A 26,877-nucleotide genomic window follows, 5' to 3' on the forward strand; every position below is an offset into this window, starting at 1 on the left:
AACCCCGTCTCTACTAAAAATACAAAAATTAGCCGGGCTTGGTAGTGCATGCCTGTAATCCCAGCTACTTGGGAGGCTGAGGCAGGAGAATTGCTTAAACCCGGGAGGCGGAGGTTGCAGTGAGCTGAGATCACGCCATTGTACTCCAGCCTGGGTGACAGTGTGAGAATCTGTCTCAAAAAAAAAAAAAAGAGAGAGAGAAGAGGTGATATATAACCTGATCATAACCACGCTGTCCCACAGGAGAGGAGCCAGAATCCAGACCCAGGCAGCCTGCCTCGCCAACAGAGCCGCACTGTTCAGATGCTGCAGTTAAGCAGTATCACGCCGTGCCGAGGCCCACGGCCTCTGGGTTGACATCCCACTAGGTCTGCCGTCTGTAGCTGTGTGACCTTGGGCAGGTTACTTGTCTGTGCCCCAGGGTCCTCTGTGGAGTGGGGATGCTAGTAGCTGCCTCATGGGGTTCCCTTCAATGAGTTAATAGCTGTAACATGTTTAGAATGGTGCCATGCACATAGTCGCCTGCCAGTAAATATGTGTCATTATGCCTGAACCCCGGCTAGGCACATGTCCTGGAAGAGTGTAGAATTCTTCAGGATTCTGAAATGCCAGCCTGTGGGACCCTGGAATCCTTCAATAGCAGCATTCTAACCTCTCTTGGCTGCAGAACTGTACCCTGCTTTCCAGAGCTGGAAGGTGTGGGGCCCCCTGTCCACCTAGCTCAGCCCCATGGTAGGCAAATGAGGTGATGTCAAAGCCTTGGCTGGGGCCCAGCCCCTGTAACCTCCCACTCTCCCTCCCCTGCGTGCTTCCTCAGTCAGATTCACACACACTCCAGACCTGCCAGGCCCAGAGGGAGGGTGAGAGGGCGAGGAGTAAAGGTGGCTGGGTGGGTATGTGGGTCCGTTGAAGTGAGCTGCCTCCAGCCCTGTTGAACTGGTGGGCCCAGGGACCAGAGCTGGACCGAGAGGGATCTTGCTCTCCCCTGAAGCCTTGAGTTGTAGTGATTTCAGAGTGTCTTCTTTCCTTGTGTGAACCTGTCTGGGTGTTTAGGCTGAACTGCAGCCACCCCTCTGCTGGGGGTGTGCAGGCCAGGGCCTGACCAGGCAGCCATGGCTGATGAGAAGACCTTCCGCGTCGGCTTCATCGTGCTGGGGCTTTTCCTCCTGGCCCTCGGTACGTTCCTCATGAGTCATGATCGGCCCCAGGTCTATGGCACCTTCTATGCCATGGGCAGCATCATGGTGATTGGGGGCATCATCTGGAGCATGTGCCAGTGCTACCCCAAGGTAGGTGGCGGTGGGGCTGGGTGTGCCATGACTTACCTGCCCCATCCTTCAGTTGTCTTTTCATTCTTCTCATTTTGACTTGGTCTTCTGTCTGCTCTCCTGAGCATCCATCCCATCCCTCCATCCATCCATCCATCCACCCATCCATCCACACACTCACCCACCCACCCATTTATCCATCCACATGCCCACCCACCCATTTATCCATCCACCCACCCACCCACCCATCCATCCATTCACACACCCACCCACCCATTTATCCATCCACACACCCACTCATCCATCCATCCATTCATAAACCCACCCACCCATTTATCCATCCACATGCCTACCCATCCATTCTTCCTTCCCTCCCTCCCTCCCTTCCTCCCTCCCTCCCTTAGCCTAAGGGTTGATTAGAAGGCCCCTAGATCTGGAGCTCTGAACCAGAAGCTATGGTGTAGACACAGTAAAGCGCAACACGCCATTCATGTGCTTAAAACAAAAGCTAATGAACGCTGAGCACCTGGCGGGCACTCCTACATTCAGGGTGCAGTCCAGCCCTCATCCTAAGCCTTTTGGTGCCTTCTGTAGTTCCACATTCTGAGCCTTTCTGAGGTCCAGAAGGAGAGGCCCCAAACTAACAAGCAAGGTTTGGATTGGAGCTCAGATTCGTGTGACTTACACATCATCCGTCACCTTGGGTCTTCTACCTCTGGGTCCCAGAGCTGCCGAGAGCTCTGGGGTAGGTCAGGTCTAACCTTGGTGGCATGCACTGGGCAGTATCCTTTAGAGTCTTCATGTATTCCTAGCCCATGTGTAATTTAGTGATGGGAAGAGCACTGGTTTGGGAGTCCTGGGTTCTAGTTCGAGTCCTGTTCCAAACTCTCTATGACCTTTGTCTTTTTGAGCCTCATTTTTTTCATCCGCAAATGTGACCCCAGCCCCTATTTTGCACAGAGCTTCACAGGGTCATTTTAAAGATCAGAGAAGAGGTGAGATATAGGAATATTTTGTAAACTGTAAGGTGTTATATATAGATGAAGGGATACCACAGTTACTGATACTGGCCTTCCCAACAGCTCTGTGGAATGGAAATGGCAGGAGTTGTAAACCTTTAACATCTAGAGAGCCTAAGTGACTTCCAAGGTCACATAGCTGGTCAGGTACAGACCTGGGAGTAAAGGAGGGAAATAAGGACTCTAACTTGGACTCTGTCTCTAACTGCCTGGGAGACTTTGCTCACGCCCCTTTCCTCTCTGAGCCTCAGTTTCCTCATCTGTACAATGTGTGAGTTAGGAGGAGTGGTGGGGAAGTGGTTATATCTCGGGGTCCTGCTGGACTTTAACATCTAGGGCTCCTGGCCAAGGCAGACCCCAGCAACCCCCACACCTCCTCTCCTCCCACCTGGGTGACTGTGCTCAGGGCTTCAGGGAAGGAGGGGGATGGCTCCCGGAGCCTGGGCAGGCTCTCCCCAGCCCTGCCCCCTCCACAGGCCAGCCCTGGGCTGTCATTCTGTTCAGTGCTGGAGCGGTCTGGGCTGGTTTGTAGTCATTTAGCAGGCAGTTTACAGTCAACTTGCCTCTGTCTGTGCAATTCCCTGAGCAGAGGTCATCAGGAGAAATCCTTGAGGCCAAAGCCACCCACGTCACCACTGCCATCGTAATCCTTCTCCCAGTGAGGAGGCTGGACTCTGGGGGACAGCAGAGGGATGGCAGGGGTGTGGAGGGGAGCATCCTTCCTGCCCACCCCTCTTAACTAGAGGTGGCTCTGGGGTGGTGGGCAGGTTGATGGGAGTGGCGGTAGAGGGGAGGGAGGGGAGGAGGGAATATTCTGGTTATTAATGAGTAACTGTTGATAGATTCATGTGTTCACGTGCTGTAGAGGCAGCGAGGGGGACTGGAAATGGCACATGTTGTAGTGACCTCCAGGCCCAGATTCAAATCTCTGCTCCTTCATGTCCCCACTTCTGTGACCTTGGCAGAAGGAGTGCCCCCATCTGCCCCCCAGCTCTGAGCCTTGTACGGCCGATTGGGAGAACACAGTGGGATCGTGCATGTGTGTGTGTGTGTGTGTGTGTGTGTGTGTGTGTGTTGGGGGAGACCTGGAGACCTGGCACCGTGCCTGACATGGAACACATGTGAAGGCATTGTTCTCAGGATTGAGGATTGGTATTTGTGGCACTGGGCGGGTCTCTGCGTGAGTGCAGGTGGGTGTGAGTGTGTGTTTCAGAGATGCAGGCTGATAGAGCCAGCACAGGTTGACTCCAGTAAGGGAAGAGAGGAAAGCACATTGCAAACCAGGGAGGCACTCAAGCGACGAAGCTCTCTGGATCCTGTGTGGTCTCACTGGCACCTGGGCCAACCTCACCTGCGATGCTCGTGCCTGTCCTGCCCTCAGCCTCCTCTCCTGGCTCTCTGTGCTGGATCCGTGGAAAGTTTCAATAAATGGGGAGATATAAATATAAGAAAATAGATCAGCTAATTAGAATACAGGGGTGAGGGGCAGCCAATACCAACATGCATTAAGCTGTCCGTGTCTTTTAGGGGCTAGAGGTCTGGTGGGAGAGACTATTTGCTGCCTGATGGGGAGGAAATAGGCTTCAGAGAGAAGGTGAGCTGACCTTTGTAGGTGAGATAGGAGTTCACCAGGCAGAGAAGGGGACAGACATTCCAGGCAGATGAGCAGCATGATCAAAGCAATGTAACTGCTAAGTAAATTATAACAATATGGTGAAAGAATCAAAACAATGTGGTGAAAGAATAAAGCAAGTGGGCAAGTGAGGGTATGAGAGTCAGAGGGGAGGAAGGTAAAGGAGGAGAGAGAGTGGGGCTCGGCTCTTCAGAGCCTGGAATGCCGTGGTAAGGAACCTGGAGCTGATCCTTTAGTTAATGGGACATGATCAGCTTTGCAGTTTGAGAAAGACATCCAGAAGAAGGAAGGTCTGGGGGCAGCCATACTGAGGGGAGGCTTCTTCTCTGGTCCTGGTGAGAGCTGACAGTCATCTGGACTAATGCAGAATTTAAACCCAAAGCTGTAGGAACTCAGGTGACATTTACAGTTCACTACACGTAGAGTGCCTGCTGTGGCTAGGCATAGGACCAGCACTTCCACCCAGGTTATCTTATTGAATTTCTAAAGTGGACCTGGTCAGATTTGGTGGCCAACTGGGCCCCAGGCATGACAGAAGAGAAGGGATCAGGACCAATCTAGTGTATGGGGCAGCTGGAGGTGCTGAGCCCAGATGGGCCTGGAGAGCTGTGAGCAGGGAAAGGAGTGGAAGGGAGAGCAGGGTCTTTGCCGACACAACCCCCATTCCTCACTCCTGCCTGCTGTGCTGGAGCCCAGGACCAGGGGCCCGACTGGTAGCCTCCCTCCCTCTGGAGATGGCTCAGTGTTCTGCCTAAACACAAATCTGAGTGTACTCTCCTGCTGAGAACTCCTTCAGGACTCCCCATTGCTTCTGGACAAAGGCTAAGCTTAGTTTGCTGTTCTGGTGGTCTCCATGGTCTGATATCCCCTCCCCAGCTTCAACTCTGCCTATTCCTACTCATCAAAAAACTTGTATTTTAAGATGCTCCATCCTCTCCTTCTCCAAGCTTTTCATAGGGAAGGTGATGATGATAATGATGGTGATAATGAGAGTGTGGTGGGGATGGTGAGGGTGAGAATGGTAATGGTCATAATGATGATGATGATGTCAGTGATGGTGCTGGTGAGGATGGTGATGGTGAAGATGGTGCTGGTGAGGATGATGATGGTGAGGATGGTGATGGTGAGGATGATGATGGTGAAGATGATGATGGTGAGGATGATGATGGTGAGGCTGGTGCTGGTGAGGATGATGATGGTGAGGATGATGATGGTGAAGATGGTGATGGTGAGGATGGTGATGGTGAAGATGATGATGTTGAGGATGGTGCTGGTGAGGATGATGATGGTGAAGGTGGTGATGGTGAGGATGATGATAGTGAGGATGGTGATGGTGAAGATGATGGTGAGGATGGTGCTGGTGAGGATGATGTTGGTGAGGATGATGATGGTGAGGATGGTGATGGTGAGGATGGTGATGGTGAAGATGTTGATGGTGAGGATGGTGATGGTGAGGATGGTGATGGTGAGGATGGTGATGGTGAAGATGGTGATGGTGAGGATGGTGATGGTGAAGACGATGATGGTGAAGATGATGGTGAGGATGATGATGGTGAGGATGGTGATGGTGAGGATGGTGATGGTGAGGATGATGATGGTGAGGATGGTGATGGTGAGGATGGTGATGGTGAAGATGGTGATGGTGAGGATGATGATGGTGAGGATGGTGATGGTGAGGATGGTGATGGTGAGGATGATGATGGTGAAGATGGTGATGGTGAGGATGATGATGGTGAGGATGGTGATGGTGAGGATGGTGATGAGGATGATGATGGTGAGGATGGTGATGGTGAGAATGGTGATGGTGAAGATGGTGATGGTGAGGATGATGATGGTGAGGATGGTGATGGTGAGGATGATGATGGTGAGGATGGTGATGGTGAGGATGATGATGGTGAGGATGGTGATGGTGAAGATGATGATGGTCAAGATGATGGTGAAGATGGTGCTGGTGAGAATGGTGATGGTGAAGATGATGGTGAGGATGATGATGGTGAGGATGGTGATGGTGAGGATGGTGATGGTGAAGACGATGATGGTGAAGATGATGGTGAGGATGATGATGGTGAGGATGATGTTGGTGAGGATGGTGACGGTGAAGATGGTGATGGTGAAGATGATGGTGAGGATGATGATGGTGAAGATGATGAAGATGATGGTGAGGATGGTGATGGTGAGGATGGTGATGGTGATGATGGTGATGATGATAATGATGGTGGGTAAGGATGGTGATGGTGATGATGATGATAGTGATGGTGATGGCAAGAATGGTGATTGTGACAGTGGTGGTGATGATGATGATAATAATGATAATGATGGTGAGGATGGTGATGGTGAGAATGGTCATGCTGATAATGGTGATGATGATGGTAATGGTTATGATGGTGATAGTGGTGATGATAGTGATAGTGATGATGGTAATTTTTGTGGTAATAATAGTTATGGTGATGATTGATGGTTATGAGGATGATGATGGTGATGGTGATGTTGATGGTGCCGAGGAGGCTATGAGGTAATGAGGCAGAGGAAGAGGCAGCTTCTAGGAAGTACAGTAACAGCTAGGAAGTACAAGGCATCCTTAGTGAGGGTGAAAGATGCCCAGATCCCTGCCTTAGTTTTCTTTCTTTCTTTCTTTCTTCCTTTCTTCCTCCCTTCCTCCCTCCCTCTCTCTCTCTTTTCTTCCTTTCTCTCTTTTTCTCTTTCTTTCTTTCTTTCTTTCTTTCTTCTTTCTTTCTTTTTCTTCTTCTTTTTTAGAGACAGGAACTCAGTCTGTCACTTAGGCTGGAGTGCAGAGGCGCAATCATAGCTCACTGCAGCCTCGAACTCCCGGGATCAACCAATCCTGCCCCAGTCTCCCAAGTAGCTGGGATGACAGGCACACACCACCACACCCGGCTAAGTTTGTTATTTAATTTTTTTCTTTTTTTAGAGACAGGGTTGCTTCATTGCCCAGGCTCTCTGCTTTATTTCTAGATATCTAGGGGAAGCTCACTCCTCATAGGAGTTCAAAGGCCCCCTCCATCCATCATTTCCTTCTCCCCATCAGAATGGAGCTTTCTTAGTGCAAACAAGTGTCTTCTACTTACTTCACTCTATGGGAAGTGAAATAGGGAAGTGCTATTTGTGAATCTAGTACAACACAGTAGGGTCTCAACAAATATTTGTTGGAAATTTTTCAGCTGAAGAGAAGCAAGACTCAGGGAAGTCAGACAACAGAATCATCAGTAGCATCAAGTTATGATTTACTGAGCAGTTACTATGTGCTGGGCACCATGCTGAGGGATTCCCTACATATGATCTCATGAAATTTTCACAGCAACCTCAGGAGGCAGGCATAACTAGCCCCATTTACAAAACTTGTGGTAAAATACACGTAACATAAAATTTAGTGTCTTAAACATGTTTAAGTGTACAGTACAGCTAAGTATATTCACATTGTTGTCCAACCAATTTCCAGAATGCTTTGCATCTTGTAAAGCTAAAACTCTATACCCATTAAATAACCTCATTACCCCACTGCCTAGTCCCTGGCAACCACCATTCTGTTTTCTGGCTCTATGGATTTGACTATTCTAGGTGCCTCAGAAAAGTAAAATCATACAGTATTTGTCTTTCTTTCTCTCTATTTATTTATTTATTTGAGACAGAGTTTCACTCTTGTTGCCCAGGTTGGAGTGCAATGGCATGATCTAAGCTCACTGCGACTTTCACCTCCCAGGTTCAAGTAATTCTCCTGCCTCAGCCTCCGGAGTAGCTGGGATCACAAGCATGTGCCACCATGCCTGGCTAATTTTTTTTTTTTTTTTTGTATTTTTAGTAGAGACAAGGTTTCATCATGTTGGCTCAGGTGGTCCACCTGCCTCAGCCTCCCAAAGTGTTGGCATTACAGGCATGAGCCAACGTGCCCAGCCCAGTATTTGTCTTTCTGCTCAGCATAATGTCCTCAAGGTTCAATGATGTTGTAGCATGTGTCAGAATTTCCATCCTTAAGGCTGAATAGTATTTCGTTGTGTGGATAGACTACATTGTGTTTATCCATTCGTTCACCAGTGGATACTTGAATTGCATCTACTTCTTGGCTCTTGTGAATAGTGGTACTCTGAACATGGCTGTGCAAATATCTCTTCGAGGCTAGCCCCTTTATACAGAGGAGCACAGAGAGACTGGGAAGACAGATGACCTGCCTAGGGCCCACAGCGAGGACCTGGCAGAGGAGGGATCCTCAACCCATCTCCCAGTCCCCACAGGCAGAGCTCCTCTCCCTCACCCACTGCCTCCTTCATGATCTGCCTCCTGCTGTACCACGTAGTGCCCTCCTAGGGCTGGATTTGCAGAGACCTCTTGATTCCTGAAAGTTCAGGGACAGGGACTGGTGGGCATAGCTTCTCTGTCACCCACTGCAGCCCACGTGCCAAAAAAACACATGAGAATGGCTGCTTTCCACTCATTCACCAAATATGGATGAAGGACCTACTATGTGCCAGGCGTGTGCTGGGCACTGGACGAAGACCCCTGGGAAATGACAAGATGTGAGCTCCCCAAGGACAGGGTTGTCTCTTTCACTCCCTGCTGCTCCTAGTGCCTGTGACAGTGCCTGCACACAGCAGATACTCAATAAGCTGAGTGAATGAAGAAGAACCAGGGAGGGAGCAGGAGCGCAGAGGTTCATCCTCCCTCTGGCGCTGTGCCCCAAGCAGGCCCCTCTCCTGCCAAGCAGAGAGGCCTCCATGGTGCAGCCTGTCTCCCAGGGCGCGTGGAGGGGTTTGCCGATTCCCTGGGGACACAGCAGCCCCCACCCTGGTCAGCTGCACAGAGGCCGTCTCTCCTTTGCTTGCAGATCGCCTTCGTCCCTGCTGACTCTGACTTCCAAGGCATCCTCTCCCCAAAGGCCCTGGGCCTGCTGGAGAATGGGCTTGCTGCCGAGATGAAGAGGTAGGTGCCAGGCCCGCTGGGCAGGGGAGCAGTAAGCCCCATCGGCAGTCTGCCCTGACTGAGGAGAGTGAGGGAGAGGCCGGGAAGGCTGTTTGCCTTCTCACTTACTGAGAAGGTGTCATTAGAAATTAGGGACTGTTTTTAACTCTCAATTCTGTGAGTCAGGCGTTATTATTCCCATTGTACAGACGAGGAAACTGAGACCCAGGGACTTTGTCTTGTCAGGGACGAGACAGTATGTTACGGGGAATACAAGATCTCCATGAAGCAAATCATACAGGGAAACGTACCGTGAGAAACACAGTGAAATAGTCACAGAAGTGACTGCTAGGCATGGTGATGGCCAGGGCACTGCCCTAGGGCTCTGCTGCCTACTTGCTGCATGACTTTGGGCAAGCTACTGACCTCTCTTTGCCTCGTCTGTAAAATGGGGATACTAATAGTACCTATCTCCTAGGGCTTCAGGGGGGTTAAGTGAGATAATATATGCAGAGTGCTAAGAACAGAACCTGACACACAGTAGGTCTTCTATGAGTGTTTGTCATCATTAGTAAGTGCCTTCTGTGTGCTAGAGACTGAGTCAGGCATATGCCCCCATCATCTCCATCGGTCCTCATAGAAACCCTGTGAGGTGGGGATGTTAGGCCCTTTACAGACGGGGAGGTTGAGGTTCAGAGAAGTGTAGTCACAAACCCCAAACCTCATGCGGAGTCAGTGACAGAAGTGGGGCCTGAACTCAGCAGTGACGGAGGCGGGGTCTGAACTCAGGCCTGATCTGGCCACAGACTGTTTCCCTCACTGGAGGTTTTGAGCTCTGGCTCCCATGGCACAGCCAAGAATGCTCCAGCACTGGAGAGGCTGTGGGACCACCAACCCCCTGGGCTGTGACTCTGGGTTCAGGAGGCCTGGCTTCAAGCCCAGGGTCTGTCGGCTGAGTCAGGGATGCTCTCTGCTTTGCTTGGGAAAGCGAGTGATAATGGCATTTTCTGCCCCTGGCACACAAGGTGAACAACTGTCTCAGTGGGAGTGAAGGGGATACACTCTATGGGTATGGAGGCCAGCCTGGGGTCCCTCTCAGGACTGGTTACTTGGGGTGGCTCCTGTGATGGTGCGGGGGCTCAGGCCACCCTGGGTTCTGAGCTCTTCCCTGTCACTTCCTGGCTGTGTGACCCCAGGCAAGGGCCCTCGTCTCTGAACCTTGCTTTCCAGAGGGACTGTAGCACAGTGATAGAGAAGTGAAGCCCGGAGCTCCAGTGCCATCACCTAGGGTCCATGTCACCTGGGTACTAGTCTATTAGAGACTGTGTGCCTCAGTTTCCTCATAGTATCTCTTGTAATTATGAGAAGGGTTAGATGAGCCAACTAACAGAGCCTGGCAGGAAAGGAGTGCCCCATTGCTGTAGACCATTATTGCTGGGTATGTCCTCATCTGTAAATCGGCAATGAGAATTTCTGCCTCAAGGCATTGTCTAGTATAATGAGTTGATAAGCATACAGCCTTTACCCACCATCTGGGAGCCAGCAAACTCAATGTTAACTGCTCTTCATTTTGCAATTGCATCTTTATGGTTAACTTTGGAGACATCAAGTGAAAAGAACACTGGATAGAGAGTCAGACTTGGGGGCAGGCCAGAGCTTTGTCACTTAATTCACTCACTTTGCTGGACCTCAGCCTCTTCATCCCTGAAATGGGAGCAGTAACATACCCCAAAGGCTTCTTGTGAGATGAGGGGAAATCACATACCCAAAGCAAACAGGTCGGGGGAGAACACTGCTGTTTGCTGAGTGACTCTCTGTCCACCTGCCTGTTCTGTCTCCCTCTCCAGCCCCGGTCCCCAGCCCCGCTATGTCCGGCTGTGGGAGGAAGCTGCCTATGACCAGAGCCTGCCTGACTTCAGCCACATCCAGATGAAAGTCATAAGCTACAGTGAGGACCCCCGCCCCTTGCTGGCCTCCGAGACGGGACAGCTGAAGCTGGGAACCAATGATGGAGAAGGTGGCCCTGGCGACGTTCAGGCCTGGATGGAGGCTGCCGTGGTCATCCACAAGGGATCAGATGAGAGTGAAGGGGAAAGAAGGCTAACTCAGAGCTGCCTCGAGTGAGTGGTCAGAGGGCAGGAGTGGGGTTCTGCCCAGTTCAAGGGTTAAAAAGGAGAGGAGTGGGGGATCACCAGGGAGTGGGTGGGGACATTGGGAGTAAGGAGAGGGCAGTGGAGTGTGTGGGACGTCCTGAGATGTGGCAGGTGTGGCAGACAAATGAGCATGGGCTTGGGAGTCAGAAAGGCCTTGGTTCAAATCCCAGCTCTGGTGCTGTGTAGCTGTGGTAATTTCCTTACTTTCCCTAGCCTCAGTTTCCCCACACAGGAATGATCATTCCTGCTGCCCAGGAATGTTGAGATTGAGACAGTGCATTTAAATGCCTGGCATACAGCAGCCTCTTGCTGGCTCTGAATGCTTGTTGTGAGTAGCAGGGGGCCAGGAACCAGAGGACCTGAGTTCAAATTTGGATCTGCCTCTGACCTGCTCTGTGACCTTGGGCAAGGCGCTCCCCACTCTACTCCCATCCCTGTCTGTCTGTGAACTGGGTTCCCCATTCATCTGTGTATCTATTCATTCCATCCACATTACTTAGCACCAACTCCCTGCCCAGCCTTCATTGGCATCAACCCCTGAGGAGCTCTGAGTCCAATGGGGGAGGCAAAGACACAGAGGGACACCCCAGAGTAACTGGGCCTGTGAGCAACACAGGAGAACCTGAATAATTGGAGAAGTAGATGAGTGACCTGGTTCAGATAATAACATAATAATAGCCCTATTTCTTGAGCACCTACTATGTGCCAGGCACGGAGGAAAAAGTTGCAGGAGTGAATACTGTTATTTCCTCCACTTTACGGTGGGGCGGAGGGGAAGGTGAGGCATGGGAAGGTGGATTAGCCTACCCTAGGCTTTGCAGCTAGTGGCTGGAATGTGGACCCAGGCATTCTGACTCATAGATGCCCTTACCTTGTGGTCTTTGCCCCTGCAGGCCCCCAGCCTTTCCTGAGGGCCCTGCCCCCTTGGCTTCCTTCCAAGATGACCTGGAAATGGGCTCCAGTGAAGGCAGCAGCCCCAGCGCATCTCCACATGATGGGGAGGAAGCCTGTTCCCCACAGCAGGAGCCCTGGGCCTGCAGGTGCCTGCTGGACCGCTTCCAAGACTTTGCCCTGATCGATGCCCCAACGTTGGAGGATGAGCCCCAAGAGGGGCAGCAGTGGGAGGTAGTCCTGCCCAACAACTGGCAGCAGTACCCAAGGACAAAGGTGGAGGGGAAGGAGGCTTTGGACACAGGTGGGGAGGAACCCAAGGAGGAAGAGGAGGACCTGTACTATGGGCTGCCTGACGGCCCCGGGGACCCCCTCCCGGACAAGGAACTGGGTTTTGAGCCTGACACCCAGGGCTGAGATGGTTGTGCTCCATAGCTTCTAGTCTGGAACTGCTGCTAACCCCTGTGTGACAGCACAGGGCCTCAGTTTCCCTATCTGCAAAATGGGATGATATGGAGGTTCAAATGAGATGGTGGCATTTTGAGGATGGTAAAGAAATGCACAGCGAGGGGATGATAACCGTCAATGGACTGTTGTTTTTCCAATAGTTAGTTGTATTCAGCCAGCCTTTGAAGGCAAAAACAGCAGCTGTGGCCCTCAAAAGCATTTTCCACCTCCCCACCAAGCTGGCCTCTGACAGGGACCTTCCTCGGTGCTTCCCCTGGGCCCTTGGTCCTTTGTGAAGGCCTGTCAGGGTTCCCACAACTATTGTGTCTTATAGTCTGCTTGGTAGATGGTGTGATCTGTCTTCATGCGAAGGGAGCCTCATCTCCTCCTGGGCCACATTCCTCCTGCAGCTTCCATTCCTCCTTTGCCAGGACCCTAAACCTTCCATGACTGACCCCTGCTGACCTCATTCTCTCTGCTCCTCCAATTCCAAGCCTGACCCGCAGCCCATCCTGCAGCTCACATTCTTGCCCAAGCTGTTCTCCTCCACCAGGACGCCCTTGGCTCCCTTTTCAGCTTGGCAAATTCATACTCATCCTTCAAACCCCTGCAAAATTGCCCCCCTCGGAAAGGTTTTCCTGATGTCACTGCCTCCTGGAACCAGGCAGTCTTGCTTTTCTGCACTGCCTCTGGGACCTGTGCATTTATCAATGTGGCATGGCTGCCTGCCTCCTGTAAAGGGCAGTGTCTTGACTTTACTCGCCTTGGGATCTCCTGTGCCCAGATGGGCTTTTCTGGCCTGGCCCAGAACCGGTGGTCATCAAGGGTGTACAGAACTCGCCAGGACCCAGGAACCTGTTTTAGATAACATCACTCTCCCCAACGTTCCCAACTTGTAGACTCACAGCCCTCTTACTCTCTGGCATTCAAACTTCTAAATGGTCTGTACGTATTCACAAAGCAGGCAAAAAGCCCTCAAAGGGACACCATCCCCCAACCCTGCCTGTGGAATACATTTGCTTTGACTTGGAATTATAGGTGAAATTCAGCTTCCTGGCTGGCCTTCTTCAGTTTGAATCGCTTGGCTGGCCAGGTGCAGTGGCTCATGCCTATAATCTGAGCACTTTGGGAGGTCGAGGTGGGTGGATCACTTGAGGCCAGGAGTTGGAGACCACCCTGGGCAACATGGCGAAATCCCGTCTCTACTAAAAATGCAAAAATTAGCTGGGTGTGGTGGTGCACGCCTGTAGTCTCAGCTACTTGGGAGGCTGAGCTGGAGGATTCCTTAAGCGCAAGAGATGGAGGTTGCAGTGAGCCGAGATCGCAGCACTGCACTCCAGCCTGGGTGACAGAGACCCTGTCTCAAAACAAATGGAATAGGATGGCATTTAGTGAGCAGCTACTATATGCCAGATATTGAGCTATGATCTCTAGGGGTAAAGAGACATGAACTACTGACATTGTCCTTGCCCTCAGAGGGCTCACAATCTAGGGAGCTTGATTTCCTTGTTAGAGACAGAGCGCAGAGCAGAAGCTGAGGTGGGAACAGAGAAATAAACAATGGACACACCAGAGGCAGCAGAGTGACAGCTCCCAGCTGTCTGGGGTGGTGAGTATGGTGGTAAATAGCTCAGGCTGTCTCTGCAGCCCTTGAAGACATCACTGCACCCTATTGTAGCATCTCATGGTGACGCTATTGTCATGCTGGTCTCTGCAAAGCCTGTCTGTGCTCCAACCCAGGATTGTGGCAGCTGCAGAGAAAATGGCAGTAACACTACCTCAAACCAGGACACACCCTCAGACCTGTGCCCTGGGCCACCTGGGAGCCAGAGACCTTCACCTGGGCTATGCCTCCATCTTGAGGTTGTGGGTCCCGGCCTAGGGAAAGAGATGCCCCTGTGTGCTGGGTCACAAGGTCATTGCCCTGGGAACACACTCCTTTTTCTTTCTGGGTCATTTCTGCCTCTGCAGTGAAGGATGCCACAGGGCACACCCTCTCTGCTGGCATGACACGGGACAGGTGTTTCTGCTCACAGCCATTGAGTCTTCGGATGAGGTGAGGGGTAGCGTGCTCCTGTGCTGTTGACTAAGGCAGGGCAGCCTACAACCCAATCAGAAAGAGCACCAGCCCCAGGGCTAAAATAAAACCACTTTCAACATTTAAAGGGGTCACCTTCATTCACTTGCAAATTCTTCTCTTTAAAACCACTCATTCCCTCTGGGCAGGATACCTGAGGCCTCAAGCCAGGAGGCACCACAGGCCGTCTTTGGGAACTAAGTGCTCACTGCAGTGGCAAGACTGTGGGGAGTGCTGTGTGGTGCTGAATCTCAGGAGTGGCCCCACACCCATGAACCACAGCTGCAGGGGCGGGGCGTTAGACCTGAACAAGAGCCTCTGGCTGCTGGGCCTGCCAGCAGGGAGATGCTAACCCCTCTGCAGGGGGCTAGGGTAGTGGAGTGAGATGGTGAGACCCTGCTCAGTCTCCCTGGCTCTGCTGCATGATGGGGAGACTGCACACCTGATCTGCCCAGGAAGGTCCCGGTCGACCCCCACTGCTTCTGCTAAGTTAGGAGGAGGCCTCCTTTCCCTCTCAAAGGTACCTCATGCGGATGATACAATATGTTACTCTCAAAGGTTTCTCATCCGGATGACACAATATATGACCTTGGGCAAGTCTGGTTGCCTCTGTAGCCCTCAGCTTTCTCATGTGCAAATGATAGATGAAGTGCACATATTTGGAATCTTTCAGCGTTACGTGAAGCGGGTATTTGCTGGGACCTATCTAGTCAATGCCCTGCAGCCAAAGACCACCAGACCACACCTGTAGTTAACAAGCTGGGTTTCTCGTGGCAGCAAGGTGAACGAAAACCAAGGCAAGCCGGGGGAGTCTGAAGCAGTATTAGAAAGGACTAGTTACGGGATTTGGGCCTGTGTTCGGCGGCTTGGAGAGGATTGAAGGAGTGGACCTGTGCTCTGGATTGGATCTGTCAGGAGACTGGGCTCATTCTATGATTGGGCATCTTCTTCAATCTCTTCTAGGATAAAATAAAATAAAACAAAACACTGTGCTTCACGCCCCTGGCCTTGCCAACTTGCAGTCCCCTCTAAAGCACCAGGGCCTCTGGGGCAGCCCCTCTCCACTGGGAGAGGAGCAAGGTCCTGGTGGAAGTCCTGGGGGTAAGTGGGGAGGCTCTGAAACGGCCAGGAGGGGCTTTTTAGGGTGGCAAAGGCTGGATTCCAGCTTTCAGCCCCAGGCTCCGGGTGTGTGTGCCAGGGTGAAAATGCCTGCTCTTGGTCACTCTCCTGTCAGGTCAGAGGGACTCTGGAAGTTTCCACTCTCTGGGGAGAGAAAGGCCCTGGAGGGATGGCCCCTGCCCTTAACTGGAAAGGGTAGGCAAGGAAAGGCAGGGAGCTTGGGAACAGGGAGTCTGGGCTCTGCCGACTGCTTGCCGTGAGCTTGGGAACAGGGAGCCTGGGCTCTGCCGACTGCTTGCCGTGACCTTGGGCACACCACAGCCCTCCCTGGGCTCCTCTCTCTTTTCTCTGTGAGATATGGTGGGGTGGGCAAGATTCCACTTCTGCTCCCAGTCCCACATCACTGAGTGCCAGGCACCATGCAAGGCACCACCACACCTGCTACCCCATCTGGTCCTCGAAACAGCCCTGGGGGACCAATCTGTCGATTCCACATTGCAAATGTTTGTTCAAAATCCCAGACTCTAGAATCAGAAAGACCAGGTTTCACCTTCAGCCTCTGCCAGTTCCTTGCTGTGTGGCCTTGGACAAGTCACAGCCCCTCTCTGAGCCTCAATGTCCACATTTATGCAGTGGGGAGGATCATACCTCCCTCCTGGGCTTCTGTGAAGAAGAACTGGGTATAATAGGTATAATGCCTCAGGCACATCGTAGGTGCTTAGTGTTAGTCTCCTTCCTTCTCTGGGTCTCTTCCCTCATCTATGCAGCAGGGAGCCACTGTCCTGCCTATAAATAAAATAGGTGAGTGCATTCACCAGGAGGAAGATGCATGTAAAAGCTTCTTGCAAGGGGTAAAGAATGTCTGTGTGCCCGGTGCTGAGAGGCAGGCAAGCCCAGGGACTAAGGTGTATAAAATGCCTCTTGCGGGGCAGGAGGGGAGCAGTATGCTGAGTGAGAGGGGCAGCACCCAGAAGCTCAGAGGAAGAGTAGGATTGCCTGTGCTGTCAGACAGGTGCCAAACAGGGTTCCAGGCACCTGCTGAGTGTCAGGCACTTCCCATAAATCATTTCGTTGAATTTAATTTTTCCATCTGCCCTGAGAGATGGGCGTTACCAGGAGAGAAACTGAGATTCAAACGTAGATCCTCTGAGCCTGTGCTTTTTCCACGATGCCATCTGGTCCACACATAATAAGACTCAACAATGCACCTGCTGTGCTATGCGTGCTTGATTTGATTTTATCCTCGCAGCTTGCAAGGTTGGTATGTTGTCCCCATTTTATTTTTATTTTTATTTTCATTTTGAGACAGAGTTTTGCTCTTGTTGCCCAGGCTGAAGTGCAATGGCATAATCTCAGCTTGCTGCAACCTCCACCTCCTGATTTCAAGAGATTCTCCTGCCTCAGCCTCCCAAGTAGCTGCGATTACAGGTGCACGTCACCACACCTGGCTAATTTTGTATTTTTAGTAGAGATGGGGTTTCACCATGTTTTCCAGCTGGTCTCAAACTCCTGACCTCAGGTGATCCACCCACCTTGGCCTCCCATAGTGCTGGGATTACAGGTGTGAACCACCACGCCCAGCTGTCCCCATTTTATAAATGAGGAACTGAGGCTCAGAGAAGCTGAATAATTTGCCCGTCCTTGCAGAGAAGAGCTAAATGGAGGAGAGGAGGTCGAGCTGCAGGGCCTTCTGTTCCTGGCAGGAATCATCCAATAGCCCCAGGCCATTCTGACCTCAGTGGGACGGGAGAAAAATTAGTATCAGTAAGTCAGGCAGCAAGGTTCCACTGAGATCTACCTGTGCGTTTCTCCATGCTAGTGCGGAGGGAGACCACGCTCCCACATCTTCCATGACTCTCTACCGCCCACAAGATAAAAGTCAGATTCCTCAGCCTGGCATTTGAGGCCCTTTGTGATCCAGCCCCAACTGCCCCATCCAGCTGAATCAACTGCCATGTGCCCCTGTGCAACAGCCCTGGAAACCTCACCTTTCCAGCCACCCTGCCCGGGCTCATGTTGTTCCCTCCACCTGGATGCCCTTCACCCCCTTCTCTGACATCCCTCAAATGCTACTCATTCCCTGGAGCCTGAATGAGCCCTGCTCTCCCCTCCCAGGGTGGAATCCATCCCCACTGCACCCTCTCCTCGAGTCCCTCCCAAACCACGTGTCCCGCTCTGTCCCCAGCACTTCTGAATGACAAGCTGTGTGAGTACCAGTCTCCCTGCCTGGACTGGGGCCTCTTCTCACCCATATTTCTATCCCCAGGACTCAGCAAGAGCAAAGAACAGTAGTGCTGGTGGAACAGAATTGAACCTAACCTGGTTCCCATCCTGAGCGTTCACTGATCCAGGGCAGGGACTACTAACCCAGGGATGGGGAGCACTGGCTTTGGAATAAACAGCGCTGGGTTTGAGACGAGGCTTCCCTACTGGCCAGCTCTGTGACTTTGGCCAGGAGATTTAGCCTCTCTGGCCCTCAAGCTCCTTATGAATAAATTGAGTTTAATGATATCCACCCAATAGGCACGTTGTGAAGATTGGATGAGATCATAAGTATTGAGTGTAGCGTGCACCTGGCACCTGGTGAATCCCCAGGAAAGTCAGTTATCATTATTATTATTTTTTTTTAAGATGGGGTTTCACCATGATGGCCAGGCTGGTCTTGAACTTCTGACCTCAGGTGATCCACCCACCTCGGACTCCCAAAGTGCTAGGATTACAGGCGTGAGCCACCGCGCCCGGCCGTCAGTTATCATTATTAGTGTCACCTGCAGAGATGATGTTACATTGTAGGCAGCAGGTGCCACAAGCACTGTGTCATCCAGGCACAGGCATAACTCAAGCTCTGATCAGTGCTTCCAAATGCATGTCAATGGACCTAGCTGGGCTGGTGGCATCAGCTTTAAAGCTGGGAAGCTTTAAAAATCCAGTGTCCTGGAACCATCCTCAGAAAAGTCTGGGCTGGCGTGGATTTCGCATAAGCAAGCCTGGTGATTCTGAAGTGCACAAGGGCTTAGTTGTTTGTTTTTCCTAAAGGAGTTATCAAGCATTTGATAGCTGGTTGGCAACCCAGAGGAGGTGGGAATTGCGAGCCAGGATTTAAAACAGTAGAATGAAGGGGTGAGGGTATCTCAGGCAGAGGACATGGCATAGGCAAAGCCCTGACGGAGGAAAGGAAGAAGGAGAAAGTGGTGGAGGAAGGAACAGTAGAGCTGGTGGAACAGAGTTGAACGTGCGTCTGACCCATGCCTGTCTCGGGGGAGCCTCTATTCCCTCAGTGGTGGAGGACAGGGTCAGAGAAGGAGGCCACGGCTTGGCCATGGGGCTTCTTGAATTCCTGCCATGGAGCCCAGATTTGTTCTGATGGGCAATGGGGATTCATTGATGGTTCTTTTTGTTTGTTTGTTTTTGTTTTTTTGAGACAGAGTTTCGCTCTTGTTACCCAGACTGGAGTGTAATGGTGCGATCTCGGCTCACCGCATCCTCCGCCTCCTGGGTTCAAGCAATTCTCCTGCCTCAGCCTCCTGAGTAGCTGGGATTACAGGTGCGCGCCACCATGCCCAGCTAATTTTTTGTAATTTTAGTAGAGATGGGGTTTCACCATGTTGACCAGGATGGTCTCGATCTCTTGACCTCGTGATCCACCCGCCTCGGCCTCCCAAAGTGCTGGGATTACAGGTGTGAGCCACCGCACCTGGCCATTGATGATTCTTGAGCAGAGAAATGCCATGAAAGAAATGTTCAGGTCATATACCGGCTAACAGATACAAAAGAGAATGGGGGCACATATTGGTGGCAAGAAGGCTGGCTTGTGCCCGTGGCAGTGATCTCGTTCTCAACCTGCCCTGTAAATGGTTTTTCCACTCATGTCACTGGGTGGATGCTGGGTCAGGACTGAAGCTTGCAGAGCCAGTGTCCTGCATTCCTCGTTGCTGACCACACACCCAGCAGAGCAGGGCAGGGAAGCCTGCGGCAGAGGCTGTTGCTTTCCACCCACCAAGACACCCAGTGCTCAGTTCACAGATGACCCAGGGCAAGGGCAAATGAGGGCCCCAGTGACTCAGGAAGTCCTCGGGTCAGAAAATGGGCCCCGCTGGTGATTCTGCAGATGGTCCCTGCACATTCCAGAGAAGAGCAGACATGGGGTGGTGGGTAGGCGGGCAAGACCACGCTTTGGGGACCTGACCGGCAAGCCTGAGGGTAGGGAGGGCTAGACTTTATCCCATCATGTGTTCATTCGTTTGTTCATTTACTCATTTATTCTTACTACAAACACTATGCACCTGCTTCGTGACACCCCTGTGCTAGGTACTGGGGGCACAGACGTGTGTCTGACCCATGCCTGTCTGGGGGAGCCTCTACTCCCCCAGGATAACTGTGGAGTGAACAGCGACAGGTCAGTGCTCAGCAGAGGGAAGCACGGCGGGGATCTGACCCCACCCGGGGGGTCAGCAGGAGCTTCTCAGAGAGGAACTCCCACCAAGCTGCGTCCCAAAGGATCCGCTAGGGAAGAACAGGGAGGGAGAACAGCTTGGGCGAAGGCTGAAGCCCCGAGCCACCCCACAATGTTGCAGGATTGACCTGGGGTAGATGTGAACTGAGCTTCGGATAGGAGAGGAGCGCAGCTTGAGAGGATGTGGATGAGGAGGTGGCTGGGGACCACACCAGGGTGGGCTATGGGTGTTGCTCTGGAACACATGGGAGGCCCCAGTGATGGACAAGGACAGGGCTACAGTTTCCACGGAAGGAGGGCTTTGCAGGGCAGGAACATGTATGAAAGAGGTTACAGTGCCTAACGCAGCGGGGGTGAGGAGAGAGAAAGCTAAAAATCAGACAGGAAAAGAAAGAGAATTCATCCACTGTAAAGATCTGTGATCCCACAAAAGAGGTAAATGAAAACATCGGTTAGCCTCGGGGAATGCAAATTTAAACAACAAGAAGCTTTGTTTCATCCATAACACTGGCATCATTTTGTAAAGATGATATAATAAAGGTAATAATAGGTGGTGCTGGCAGACTGTGGAGGAGCAGAGCTCTTTCTGATGTTGCTGATGGGAATGGGAGCGGTGGTAGATTTTCTTTTTCTTTTTTTTTTTTTAGGCACATAGTTATTCCTTTATTTTTTTTTAAAGAAGAAAAAAAAAGGAAGGAAGAAAGAGAGAAAGTAAAAAAAGAATGAAGAAAAGGAAGAAAAGGGAAGAGAAAGAGGGAGAGAGAATGGGAGTATTGCTTTATTGCCCAGGCTAGAATGCAGTCTAAAAATGGGAATTGAAAACCTCTTTTATGCCAATAATTGTGCTTAACAATGGAGACAGGAAGGAATAAGGGAGGAAAATAACAAACAAGCAGTCAACCAATATTTTATTTAAACCTATGAAATGCTATGCAATTATTGAGGAGTGATTTACTTCCAATTATGTAGTCACTTTTGGAATAGGTGTGATATGGTACTGATAAGAATGTGTGTTTTGTGTATTTGAAGTGGAGAGTTCTATAAATGTTTATTAAGTTTACTTGTTCCGGATCTGAGTTCAAGTCCTGGATGTCCTTGTTAATTTTCTATCTCATTGATCAGTCTAATATTGCTTATGTATCTGGGTGCTCCTGTATTGGGTGCATATATACTTAGGATCGTTAACTCTTCTTGTTACATTGATCCTTTTACCATTATGCAATGTCCTTCTTTGCCTCTTTTGATCTTTGTTGCTTTAAAGTCTATTTTATCAGAGGTGAGAATTGCAACTCCTGCTTTTTATTTATTTATTTAGTTTTGCTCTCCTTTTGGTTGGTGAATCTTCCTCCGTCCCCTTGTTTTGAGTCTTTGTGTATCATTGCATGTGAGATGGGTCTGGATACAGCATACCGATGGGTTTTGGCTTTTTATCCAGTTAATAATATATATGAGTTTAATACTGCCATTTGATGCTAGCTGGCTGTTTTGCCCATCAGTTGATGTAAGTTCTTCATTATATTAATGCTCTTTACTTTTTTTATATATTTTTGGAAAGGCTGATACTGGTTCTTCCTTTATACGTGTAGTGCTTCTTTCAGCAGCTCTTGTAAAGCAGGCCTGGTGATGGTGAAATCTCTATGTACTTGCTTGTTCACAAAAGATTTTATTTTTCCTTATCTTGTGAAGCTTAGTTTGGCTGGATAGGAAATTCTGGGTTGAAAGTTCTGTTCTTTAAGGATGTTGAATATTGGCCCCCACTCTTTTCTGGCTTGTAGGGTTTCTGCTGAGAGATCTGCTGTAAGTCTGATAGGCTTCCCTTTGTGGGTAACCTGACCTTTCTCTCTGGCTGCTCTTAGTATGTTCTCCTTCATTTCAACCCTAATAAATCTGGTGATTATATGCCTTGGGGTTGGTCTTCTTGAAGAATATCTTTGTGGTGTTCTTCTGTATTACCTGGAGTTGAATATTGTCCTGCCTTGCTAGGTTGGGAAAGTTTTCCTGAATAATCTCCTGAAGAGTATTTTCCAACTTGGATTCATTCTCTTTGTCACATTCAGGTACACCTATCAAATGTAGATTAGGTCTTTTCACATAGTCCCATATTTCTTGGAGACTTTGCTCATTCTTTTTTTCTCTAATCTTGACTTCTCATTTTATTTCATTAAGTTGGTCTTCGACCTCTGATATCCTTTCTTCTGCTTGATCAATTCGACTGTTAAAACTTGTGCTTACTTCGTGAAGTTCTCGTGTTGTGTTTTTCAGCTCCATTAATTCACTTATATTCCTCTCTAAGTTGTCTATTCTCATTAGGATTTCGTCAAACCTTTTTTCAAAGTTCTTAGTTTCTTTGCATTGGGTTAGAACAAGTTCTTTTAATTCACAGAAGTTTCTTATCATCCACCTTCTGAAGCCTACTTCTGTTAATGGAATGCACTCGTTCTCCATCAGGCCTTGTTCCGTTGCTGATGAGGAACTGTGATCCCCTGTAGAGGGAGAGGCATTCTGATTTTGGGTATTCTCAGCCTTTTTACGCTGGTTTCTTCCCATCATTGTAAATTTATCCACCTGTCGTCTTTGTGATTACCGACTTTCAAATTAGGTCTCTGAGTGGACGTCCAACTTGATTCCCAGCGCCGGAATCTGAGCAATCCACTGCGCCGGCCAAAACAGTGGTGTTAAGATTGATGGTGCTTTTCTGCCCGGGAATCTCCGGTCTAGCTCCCTTCTTGAGTCTGTCCTTCAATCAGCTGAATAGGTGACTCTGTCTTCCCGGAGCTCCAAACATCAGCCAAAAGGGGACCCAGTACCGCTCACTCTGCACCAAGAACTGCCGCGCCGGCCACAAGAGTCGCGCTGGCGACCCGTGGGGCTCCTCCGCTGGGAATCTCCTGGTCCGTGAGCAACAAAAATTCGTCTCAGTGGTAGCTTTTCTGAGAGAGTCGCATTGGCAGCTGTGAGTACCTTCACAGGGGCTGCCCCTTCATTCCGCAATGTCACAGGTAGGAGTTGCTCATTTATTCTAGTGGTTTTTTTTTTTTTTTTGAGACAACGTCTTGCTGTGTTGCCCAGGCTGGTCTCAAACTCCTGGGATAAATGATCCTCCAGCCTCAGCCTCTTGAGTAGCTGGGACACAGTGCCTGGCTTTATCCTGAGAATTTACCCTAAGGAAAAAATCAGACAACTGTGCTAAACTATACCTACAGAAGGCTGTTTATCATAGCATTGGCCATGGTAGATGAAATGTGGACAGAATCTCCATATGCAGCAATAGGAGATTGGCTAAGTCATCCTGTTAACAGCTATTTAAGAGACAGATATATGGCCACTCAAAATGGCGATCCTCCTGATTGAATCAAATCCCCTATCACCCCTCTCACAGCACCATGGATTTCTCTCCTTCGTAGCATTTATTATCATCATAATTTTACATTTCTTTGTGAATTTCTTTGATGAATTTCTATGTCCTTCATTGGACGCTAAGCTCTGTAAAAGCAAGGACTCTATTACATTCATTGTTGTACCCTCAGTGCTTAGTTAAGTTCCTGGAACACAGTATGCTCTCAATAAATTATTGTTACATGAATGACTGAGTCTCTATTTTGTGATGTGGACAGATATTGCAGTGTATAATTAAGAGAAAGAGAGCAGATTATAAAGAAGCACGTGTGCTGTAGCAGACATTGTTAATTCCCTCCTTCTTTGATTTTGTTTGTGAGTGAGGACCACGTCCCCACTTTCAGTCAATTAACTATGATTGGTCCAAAGCCAATCATGACAATCCTTTTCTCTGCTGCTGGAGGTGGTTCTGGCCAGTGAGACCTAAATCTGTTGGGGGTCACTTTCTGAAGTTTTTGCTTTCACAATAAAAATGCAGAAGTGACTTCCTTTGCTGGTATTGAAAACAGATGTGGCTGGAGCTGCAGCAGCTATTTTGCAACCATGAGAGAAATTCCAAGAAACTCACAGAGATGCTGGACCTAACATTGTTGAACCAGTGAACCACAGCCAGCAACCATAGATACGGTAGCTAGGAAGAAAAATGAATCTCTGCTTCTTTTTTAAAATTTATTTTATTTTTAAATAAGATTGGGTTTCACCATGTTGGTCAGGCTGGTCTTGAACTCCCGACTTCAGGTGATCCGCCCACCTTGGCCTCCAAAGTGCTTGGATTACAGGCATGAGCCACCGTGCCCTGCCGAGTCTCTGTTTCTTAAATAATTATACTTGCAGATTAATGCCCCCTGCAACAGACACAGAGTATGATTTTATATATATATATGATCATATCTGCATATATAATCATACTGCATATATATATGATCATATATATATGATATATATCTGTATATGCAAGTTGTTAAAACGTTCCCCTTGAATGAAGAGACTCCCCAAGCAGGCTTTGTGTTTATGGCTATTTATTTACCTGGGTGCAGGTGGCCTGGGGCCGAAAAGGGTGTTAGCGAAGGGTGGTGGGATAGGAGTTGGTTTTATAGGTTGGGGCAAATTTTTTGGAGAGGGGGCAGGTGTGTTAAGGAGTAAGATCAGTTACAGTGGTGGGGGTGGGGCAAGGAGTATCCATTACCAGAAGTTCAGTTACAATGGCGGGTGGGGTAAGGTAGTTAAGATGGTAGGGTGGGGCAGGGAGTATTCGTATTATCCTAATAACAGTTAAGATGGCATGGTGGGGTGAGCCATCTTAACCTGCGGAAGCTGAGTTAAATCAGGGATAATGGCGAATGCAGGGGTCTGGGGTGGGGGTGGGGATGGGTGGTGGGGGGTGATTAGCCAAGGCAGGCAGGACTTCAGACTTTCTGGGTTTGGACTTGCAGATGGAGGCCTGACGCAAATATAAATAGAAAAAAATTAAAGTGATTATATCTGGGTGGTAGGATTCCCCTTGATAGTCTTTATTTTATGAAGTTTTTCTAATCAGCATGTAAATAATAACCAGAAAAAGGCCTTTTCACATTCAGAAAATAAGCAATCATGATAATTCTACTTTTTTTTTTTTTTTTTGAGACAGAGTCTCATTCTGTTGCCCAGGCTGAAGTTCAGTAGTGTGATTGCAGCTCACTACAACCTCCATCTCCTGGGTTCAAGCAATTCTTCTACCTCAGCCTCCTCCTGAATAGTTGGGATTACAGGCACCCCCCACCACACCCGGCTAATTTTATTTATTTATTTATTTAGTAGAGATGGGTTTCACCATGTTGGCCAGGCTGATCTCAAACTCCTGGCCTCAAGTGATCCATCTGCCCTGGCGTCCCAAAGTGCTGGGATTACAGGGGTGAGCCATGTCCAGCCTAATTCTACTTTAAAAAATAAATAAAATGTTAGGCCCCCAGGAAGGAGATCACTCCCATGCGATAAGTGAATTTGAAGGAAGCTAGATGACCACCTGTGGCCATCCTGGAGCATGGAATCAAGCACCAATGGAAGGCTGGACTTGACCTACAAAGGTCCCCTCCAAAACAGGTGTGATTCCAACCTTCTGAGGGAGGCAGGCAGGCATCATCGCCCCAGGGAAATGGATGAAAACCTGAGGCTCTGTGAGGAGAGGTGATGTCTCTCAGTCCCCACAAGGACACATCTGTCTTCACCTGGGATTAGGCCTCCAGGCCGTTGCTGGCCAGCCTGCCAGGAGGATTCTCAACAGCATCAGGGCTATGACAAGGAGAAGGAGGGAGCCCGGCCCTGCAGCTGCGGCAGCTGTGGGGTCTGCAGGTGGTGCCGAAGGCTGGCGCCATCTGTATTGTCTGTAAACATAGATTTTCAGAAAGCCAAGTGTTGCCATCTCTTCCCACAACAAACCAGGGTTATCTGCATGAAAATGACCTTGAGGAAAACTAGAGGCAAGGCAAAAAAAAAAAAAAGTGTCAGCAAAGAAAGAAAAGGAAAATACACTAGGGAAAACTTTTTGTTTTGTTTTGTTTTTTTGAGGCAGAGTCTTGCTCTGTTGCACAGACTGCAGTGCAGTGGTGCGATCTTAGTTCACTGCAAACTCCATCTCCAGGGTTCAAGCAATTCTCCTGTCTCAGCTTCCCTAGTAGCTGGGACTATGGGTGTGCGCCACCACACACCAGGCTAATTTTTTTTTTTTGTATTTTTAGCAGAGATGAGGTTTCACCATGTTGGCCAGGCTGGTCTTGATCGCCTGACCTCAAGTGATCCACTTGCCTTGGCCTCCCAAAGTGCTGGGGTTACAGGCGTGAGCCACTGCGCCCGGCCATAGAGAAACTTGATTTCTCCTCAGCAAACACTCTCAGGGTAGCCACTGCAGACTTTGGGGACACAGATGGCAAGGACAGCAGCCGCCAGCATTCCCCACCAGCAGCCCCTTCTACACGCCAGCAGGGTCATTCTCAGCCGGGTTCACTTGGCAGCTGATTTGATCCTTACCTAGTGAGTAGGTGCTATCAGGGGTGAATCAGACACAGCACTGCTCTGCAGGAGAACCACGGGTCAAAGACGAGCACATGCGACAAGGATCACTTCGGGGCGGCGATTTTCTTCTGTGGTGGAGGGAGACTGGGCCATCAGGATGTCTTCATAGCACTGTCCACTCCAGTGAGGACTCTGGACTTAGCTGTGATGCCCGTCCCCCTTTTCCTTTTCCCTTAGAATGGGATAGACCAGCCTGGAGCAGCTGAATGTACCATAATGACGCCAGTAACCATATTTTCACGTATTTTTTTTGTGGGATCTCAGATCTTTCCAGTAGATGGATTTCCTTTCTTTTTCTGTCTGATCTTTAGCTTTCTCTCTCTGTCTCTCTCTCTCTGTCTCTCTGTCTCTCTCTCTCTCTCTCCTCTGTTAGGAAGTGTAACCTCTTTGAGACATGTTCCTGCCTATTCTTTGGGCAGCTCTGAGCATTGCCTTCTGCATGCTGAAGTTCAAGTCATCTGC

At 49.8% G+C, this 26,877-nt stretch overlaps 1 protein-coding gene across 1 annotated transcript; it reads left to right on the forward strand.

The window, feature by feature from the left end:
- The first annotated feature begins 891 nt into the window (after positions 1 to 891).
- On the forward strand, positions 892 to 16,121 carry BSND (barttin CLCNK type accessory subunit beta). The gene is made up of 4 exons (XM_012442463.2): positions 892 to 1,289; positions 8,758 to 8,852; positions 10,679 to 10,951; positions 11,878 to 16,121. The coding sequence occupies exons 1-4, from the start codon at positions 1,113 to 1,115 to the stop codon at positions 12,290 to 12,292; spliced, it is 960 nt and encodes a 319-aa protein (XP_012297886.2). The 5' UTR covers positions 892 to 1,112; the 3' UTR covers positions 12,293 to 16,121.
- Positions 16,122 to 26,877: the final 10,756 nt, after the last annotated feature.

The sequence above is a fragment of the Aotus nancymaae genome, unplaced genomic scaffold, assembly GCF_030222135.1.
Source record: "Aotus nancymaae isolate 86718 unplaced genomic scaffold, 86718_ANA_hifiasm-v0.15.2.pri h1tg000007l, whole genome shotgun sequence".
Taxonomy (NCBI): Eukaryota; Metazoa; Chordata; class Mammalia; order Primates; family Aotidae; genus Aotus; species Aotus nancymaae.

What these genes read in the sequence shown, in the direction of transcription:
- BSND (XM_012442463.2), top strand. Translation starts at nt 1,113, where the DNA reads ATGGCTGATGAGAAGACCTTCCGCGTCGGCTTCATCGTGCTGGGGCTT. An exon ending in CTTGCTGCCGAGATGAAGAG is followed by an intron (nt 8,853 to 10,678) that starts GTAGGTGCCAGG and finishes CTCCCTCTCCAG; the next exon opens with CCCCGGTCCCCAGCCCCGCT. An exon ending in CTAACTCAGAGCTGCCTCGA is followed by an intron (nt 10,952 to 11,877) that starts GTGAGTGGTCAG and finishes TTGCCCCTGCAG; the next exon opens with GCCCCCAGCCTTTCCTGAGG.